Source organism: Penaeus japonicus, unplaced genomic scaffold, assembly GCF_977035675.1.
Source record: "Penaeus japonicus unplaced genomic scaffold, GWHDUDI00000001_assembly GWHDUDI00000007, whole genome shotgun sequence".
Classification (NCBI taxonomy): Eukaryota; Metazoa; Arthropoda; class Malacostraca; order Decapoda; family Penaeidae; genus Penaeus; species Penaeus japonicus.
In genome coordinates this window covers 26,767,377-26,774,876 of record NW_028234409.1, presented here as the reverse complement: position 1 = coordinate 26,774,876, position 7,500 = coordinate 26,767,377, and the positions used below count along the sequence as shown (strand labels likewise).

The 7,500-nt window shown below is 45.9% G+C and overlaps 1 protein-coding gene across 4 annotated transcripts in view; it reads right to left on the bottom strand.

Moving 5' to 3' along the window:
- LOC122254621 (protein neuron navigator) overlaps nt 1-7,500 on the bottom strand; it is a 737,418-nt gene that overhangs the window by 450,947 nt on the left and 278,971 nt on the right. For all 4 annotated transcript variants that reach the window (XM_086538631.1, XM_086538628.1, XM_086538621.1 and 1 more), the window contains one exon: nt 4,758-4,810. In XM_086538631.1, the coding sequence (XP_086394757.1) occupies nt 4,758-4,810 (53 nt within the window). The remainder of the gene's footprint in view (nt 1-4,757; nt 4,811-7,500) is intronic.

The following is a 7,500-nucleotide window of genomic DNA, read 5'->3' as shown; positions in this document are numbered from 1 at the left end:
TGTGCACATGAATGCTTCTCAAACGACCGTGCCTTATAGAGCTAATTGACCTAATCGGATCTCATGATCATACATTCATCAAATTCTAATTCACAACAGTATCAGTTGGTGATATCTAATCACTTCAGAGATATAAATGGGAGGCTTCGACATGCTACACGGGGCACAGTGATACACAATCCAACGCTGACCTTCTACCACACCTTAACCTTACATCAGCATCGCCGATAAGTCGCTTCCACTCCTCTCCTGACCTTTGCTCTCCCTTGCCTGACCAGAATGCATGATTTTAACCGCAGATTCACCGCGGGTGTAATGTCGAGCATAATAGATGCGTGATTTCATATGCAGTCGTAAATAGGTACGCGCGTGTGCAAGGGCGAGAGCTTGAGCTTGAGCGTGAGCTTGAGCTTGAGCTTGAGCTTGAGCTTGAGCTTGAGCTTGAGCTTGAGCTTGAGCTTGAGCGTGTGCGTGTGCGTGCGCGTTTACGTGAGCGTGTGCATGTGCGTGTGCATGTGCATGTGCGTGTGTGTGTGTGTGTGTGTGTGTGTGTGTGTGTTTGTGTCACTCATTGGTCTGCGTGTCACCAATGCGTGCGCGAATGTGTGCAAATGTATGGTTCAGAAGAGACATTACACGGGACCCATTCCCCGTCCACAGCCACCAAATTTACTCTAATGAACATAATCAACCAGAGCAATGGAGTTCAAGAGCCAATAGCTGAAGAGTGGCCCTTTGTAAGCTTAAGTGGGCGTGACCATGGGTAGCCACGGTCTCACCCAAGGGACAGATGGGGTGCGGGCTGAGAGGAGGAGGAAAAAAAAAGGATGGAAGGAAGGAAGGACGGAAGTAAGTACGGAAGGTAGGAAGGAAGAATGGAGGAAAGGTAGGAAGGAAAGATGGAGGAAGGAAGGAAGGAAGGAAGGAAGGAAGGAGGAAGGGTAGGAAGGAAGGGGATGGAGAGACATCATTCTAGCATCCCCACAAGAGAGGATGAAGCCCTTACAATAACGCTTTGTCCTCGCCCCGTTTCATCCTGTTTCCTTCCCAGAGAGGCTGGTCCATTCTGATCCAAATTGGCCTGCAGAGGCGGTTTAGTTTGTGGTGGGGGGAGGTGTGGTCTGTGGAGGGTCTGGTTTATGGTGGGGTTTAATCACTTCGAAGCGTCGACATGTGCTAGTGTGAGAGGACTGAAAGGTCTCGACATGTCCCTTGATGAATCGGTTGACCTTTAAGCTCTAATAATGAGAAGCGAATACTCGGCGACTCTCGCTACTGACTGAGATGCGCTTTGATATTAATTTTGGCAATATAAACGATAGTCATGTCGATGTTATATCCATTAACCTAGCAGTTGTTATAAAAATCACTCCATCACGAAATACTGAGAGCAAGACAAATAAAAATCCCAATAATCAAAATGCCAAAACTACAACAATGACAACAACAAACTAAAAATAACACCAACAACGATAAACAAACGAAAAAAAATAATAAATCGCCAAACGCACACCAAACAACAAGCCGTGCCACCCTCATAATGCCAACAAGACGTCAACAGTGCCGTAGCCTCCATCCCATAAAACACCAATAAGAAACGCAATCACGACTTCAAGACGACGACCGCGCGTGCAGATCCCTGTCATCACTCCTTGGGGTCTAAACGTCATCCGAGGCCCTATAATCGCCTCCGTATACCCCCACCCCCATCCCCCTCCTTCCAACAGTCTCCTTCCCTCCCTTTAACCTCCTTATTCTTTCTGGCTCACTTAACGTGTCTTGAGAGGGTCTTGAGAGACGATCCAAGTGCCTCAGACCGCACGCTTTGGGTGGGGGCGCTTGGGGGAAGGTGTGTGGGCCAAGAAGCAGCACAAGATATTGACAAAGAATAAAATTTGAATAAATACACCAGCCTAAAATAATACAGGTATTATAATCAAGCAATTCGCTTTGATGTACAGTATGTACATATCTGAATAAATGAAAAAGAAAACGAGTTGTTCATTCTCGTTTTCTTTCGCCCCACCTTCACCCACCGAGCTACACAGAGGGTTTGTAGTGGGTGACAAGTGAGTGAATTATTCATGCATTTACAACAGGTAACCGACGGCGACCACAAGTTGTGAGGCCTGTTGGCTTCTGTAATGCTTTCTTGCCGTTGATTAGCATGTATTGAGATTCATTCATTCATATTCTGTTTCATAGTTTTGTTCTACACTTATGCGTCTACTTGCCTGATTATTTTGCTGTCTGTCTGTCTGTCTGTCTTTTTGTCTGTCTGTCTGTCTGTCTGTCTGTCTGTCTGTCTGTCTGTCTGTCTGTCTGTCCGTCTGTCTGTCTGTCTTTTTGTCTGTCTGTCTGTCTGTCTCTCTTTCCCTCCGTCCCTCCCTTCCTTCCTTCCTTCCTTCCTTCCTTCCTTCCTTCCTTCCTTCCTTCCTTCCTTCCTCCCTTCCTTCCATCCTTCCTCCCTCCCTTCCATCCTGCCTTCTCCCTCCTTCCTTCCTTCCTTCCTCCTCGCTTCCTCCTTCCATCCTCCTCTCCTTCTTCTCCTTCCTCCCCCCTCTCTCTCTCTCTCTCTCTCTCTCTCTCTCTCTCTCTCTCTCTCTCTCTCTCTCTCTCTCTCTCTCTCTCTCCCGCCACCTGTCAAATACACATCTATCACCCAGAAGCACCGACACGCCATTACAAGAAGCGAGCTATTCACGGAGCCTCGCGATAATTTCTGACACCCGGTCCATTACGTCAACTCAGCGGCACCTTCCCAGGGCTGATAACGTCCGACATCAAAAACACCATAACCGACCACAATTACACCTCCCCCACCCCTTCCGTCCCATCCCTCATCCCCAACACATAGGCGGCAAGGAGATGGGTGTGGAGGGGGGAGGGGGGCAGGCAGAGGTCAAGTGGCACCCGAGTCCTGTCCTGCTACTGAGAAAGTGTCGAAGCTGAGGGGGGTGGAGAGAGAGAGAAGCCTCTTGAGATGTGTAAATAAGAGACCAAAAGGGGAGTTGGAGGAGAAGGGGAAAGGAAAGAAAGAAAAAAAAGAGGAAAAACGAAAGGAAAGAAAAAAAATAGGGGTGAACAGGAGATCAGTATTTGTTTTAGGCCGAGGCGCAAAGCCATATACTCTATGTTCATAAAATGTCAATATAAATCAAATCAAATCAAATCTTCGCACCTTTTTCCCATCGATAGCAAAAAAAAAAAAAAGAAAAAAAAAAAAACGATTGCTACCTCCAACCTCAGCGCAATACTCACCCTCCTTGTCCCTCTGTTCTCTCCCTCTCCCTCGCCCTCCCTGTCCCTCTGTCCTCTCCCTCACCCTCCCTGTCCCTCTGTCCTCTCCCTCGCTTTTCCAGTCTCTCTGTACCCTCCCTTGCCCTCCCTGTCCCTCTGTCCTCTCCCTCGCTCTCCCAGTCTCTCTGTACCCTCCCTGTCCCTCTGTCCTCTCCCTCGCCCTCCCAGTCCCTCTGTCCTCTCCCTCGCCCTCCCTGTCCCTCTGTACCCTCCCTTGCCCCCCAGTCCCTCAGTCCTCTCCCTCACCCTCCCTATCCCTCTGTACTCTCGCTTTCTTTGCAGCGCCGAGCCAAATTTTTACTCTCCTCAGTAAGCCCTTGAGTGTATTCTTCCCCGTGTCTCCGCCGGCGAGGCCCCCTTATCACAGCCCGACATTCCCCCTAGGAGCGGCGGGCATGCATAGGAATGGGGTGCTTGGTCGCCGCTGTCAAAGTCATCTGCATACGATATACGGGCCGGATGGTTCCTTACCGACACGCTGAGGTGGATGGGGGGGGGGGGGAGAAAGGGGGAGGGGAGAGGAGGGGATGGAGGAGGGGAAGGGGGAGGGAAGGCAGGGGAGAGAGGGGAAGGAGGCGAGAGGGGAAGGGGAGGGTAGAATAGGATAGGGACGAGATAGAGGAGTAAGGGGAAAGCGTGAACAGAGGTGGGGTCAGTGGGAGGGAAGTGGGAGAGTAGGTGCTGGGTGAGGGGGACGGGAGGGGAAGAGGGGGGTGGAGGGGACGGGAACGAGGTTGATTTCAGTTTCCTAATACTAGGTCGACTAAAATGGAAATACGAGGAATTTTCAACGCAAATTTTCCCCTGTAAGCAAAAACATTGTTGTTATCAAAGAAATCTCTCTCTTTCTTTCCCTTTGAGTGAATAGATTAAGGTAAGGAATTTAGAATTTTTAATCTAATTTTATAAAAAAAAAAAAAAATCAGAAAAAGATGCTCTGACGCGGCCTACCATTTCGACAGCCGAAAGGCCTACGTGGGCGCCATCCCCTTGAATGCAATACCAGTAGATTTCCCTGGGTAGACATTGCAACGGTGCTCGTAACGTATGCAAAGTAGTTAAGAATTTCTTCGATGGAATGGATGTAATCTAGCGTTCATTGCCGTCATAGTCTTTGTAATCTGCAACATTTTGTGTGCATACTTACACACACATACACACATACACACATACACATACACATGTGTGTGTGTATGTGTATGTGTGTATGTTATATATATATATATATATATATATATATATATTATATATATATATATATATATATATTATATATATATTATATATATTATATATATATGTATATTTTATTATATATTGTATATGTATATATATATATATATATATATATATATATATATATATATATATATATATATATTATATATATGTATGTATGTATGTATGTATATACATAATCAAAATATGAAGAATAATGAGGACCAAAAAGCACTTACCATTTGCGTGGAACTTTTTGGCTTCCTGTTGATATCTGGGACCTTCTGACCAGCTGGAAAAAAAGAAAGATATTGGATTAAACACTAATAAATTATCATCTAAAATCAACTTTATCCTTAAAACCGTATGCTCTATTTTACACCTACACATTTTTTTTTCCTTTTCTTTAATATTTTTTCTTGTGTTTTATCTTATATATGCCCTGCAAATAGGCGATTCAACCAAGTGGTAAAAATAAATTAAACTTTAGGCCATAACGTCTTCCGAAATCCTGCGACCTTGGTAATGGTTATGACGCAGCGTCTATGTCACACCCATACAATGGGCGGTACCTCAGGGTGGTGCCCTTTATTACTTGTTAATGTCCTGCACGCGGGCACTCCCTTGCCGTTATGCACATCTGCTGCAATCACTGCGATGCTGGCACTGTCTTGATATGTAGTGTGCAACGAGTTTAATTGCACGGCGTCAAACTTGCACCAACAGGGTGACAATAAATCAAATGGAAGAACAATATAACAACACTAGTTCTAGTCGCACATCTGGCTTCCCGCTCTGGTGACCTGACAGGATCAAGTGTCTTAGTCTGAAGGAGTTGAACTTCCTTGGAAAAATAATGAATGCAAATATAAAGCAAAATGAATTGTGGAGCGAAAAAAAAACTAATCAATCCACAAACCGATTTTCTTGCTCATCGTTATTTCCCACAACAAGTTATTTATAGATCGCCCTCGTCGTCTTCGAAACATATAGAAAAAAATCGTAGGTAGATATAGGTCTGGCACCTCTTTCACACCCCTCCCATGATGCCAAATATTTGACCTACAACGAATACACAAGGGGTTACTGTGCATCAGACGTAAGGAAAGCACTGACACTTCTCCTCACTGTGTTCAAAAGGACCTCGGATATGCGTACTTGTATCGACATGTCTGCTGGTATTAAATGAGCTGCGGTTAAGCAGTCTCACTTTATACATTCATATAACTGATTACCTATCTCTGTCTACACCCATAACTGTATCATATATACCGCCCACGTATCCACGTATCTTTTCCTCTCCCTCTCCCTCTCCCTCTCCCTCTCCCTCTCCCTATCCCTATCCTCTCCCTCTCCCTGTCCCTGTCCCTATCCTCTCCCTCTCCCTCTCCCTCTCCCTCTCCCTCTCCCTCTCCCTCTCTCTCAAAGCTGAATGATATGCAAAAATCAGTAAAGTAAACTCGTATCATTAGACTGAATGAATGAGCTTTGTCAGAACAGAGTGATATGACAAGCTTAACGTAAAAAAGGCTTTACAATGAATCCCAAATGTATATTGTACAACTCGATACTAGATGGAGTTTACTGAGGCATAGGCTAACAGCAAATCAAGGCATTTGCACAGTTACATTATGTGTGTAAGAAAGAGAACAGGGACTCTATCAAGTGGTACACCGATTTTGATAAAATATAAAGTGTAGAATGAACAGCAATTGTGATTTTATAGACACTATTAGTAATTGTTGAAGAACACAACGACTCAATGAAAATGCTCTAATATACTTTAATATTGCACCCCCCCCCTTGTCCAGTGTGTCTTCACCCGCTGTAATAATCTTAATTGCAGCGGGGAGGGCATGGTCGTGTGGAACGAACACAGCGGGTTTTCGAGAGACAGGAGAGAGAGAGAGAGAGAGAGAGAGAGAGAGAGAGAGAGAGAGAGAGAGAGAGAGAGAGAGAGAGAGAGAGAGAGAGGGAGAGAGAGAGAGAGGAGGAAGAGAGAGAGAGAGAGAGAGAGAGAGAGGGAGAGAGAGAGAGAGGGGGAGAGAGAGAGAGAGAGAGGAGGGGGGGAGGGAGAGAGAGAAGGGGGAGAGAGAGAGAGAGAGAGAGAGAGAGAGAGAGAGAGAGAGAGAGAGAGAGAGAGAGAGAGAGAGAGAGAGAGAGAGAGAGAGAGAGAAGAGAGAGAGAGGGGGGGGAGAGAGAGAGAAGAAAAGAGAGAGAGAGAGAGAGAGAGAGAGAGAGAGAGAGAGAGAGAGAGAGAGAGAGAGAGAGAGAGAGAGAGAGAGAGAGAGAGAGTACCCCTAAAGACAAAAGGGCCGGGCCAGGCTCACCCACGGAGGAACGTGTCAAAATATAGGAAATCTCAAGGGGCTGTGATCCGAGTAGACGTTTACGAGGAAGGTAAACATATCGAAAAAGCGGGAATGGTAGGCGCGTGTGGTGTTCCGTTATTGTGCGCTCTGCCGGGCTGTGATGCTCAGAGTTTGTGTTATGGGGAAGCATGACCCTTTGTGTTATGTCCTAGGAGTTGTTATGTAGAGGTATTTCACTTCCCTATTTTGCTTTGTGGTATTGTGGGCGGCGTTGGATTATGTTATTAGGTGCTGATGGCGAGAGTCGTGCTAAACTACTCTGCATTTATTAAAAATTATGCCAGTAAGTGTTGTCCTTCTTAATCTTACGCTTTTATATGCTTCTTCCACCATAGCGCTTTGGGCTTGTCTACACCTGACCAGCCTGGCTTACACTGAGGCGACCCTTAAGCCCTCCGATTGAATCTTCTGTCATCCTCCGCTATCACAGCCTCGTACTATAAGACTTTTAGCTCGTATATACAGTACAAGGTACACGTGCGCGCAATCTGTACGTATCATTTTAAATATATCACCACGCGGAAGGATATATAATAAGCGCATGAAAGCCTCGCTGACAGAGCTATGTACACGTGCACATCTCGTCTTGTTAGTCTATCTGTGCGAAGCG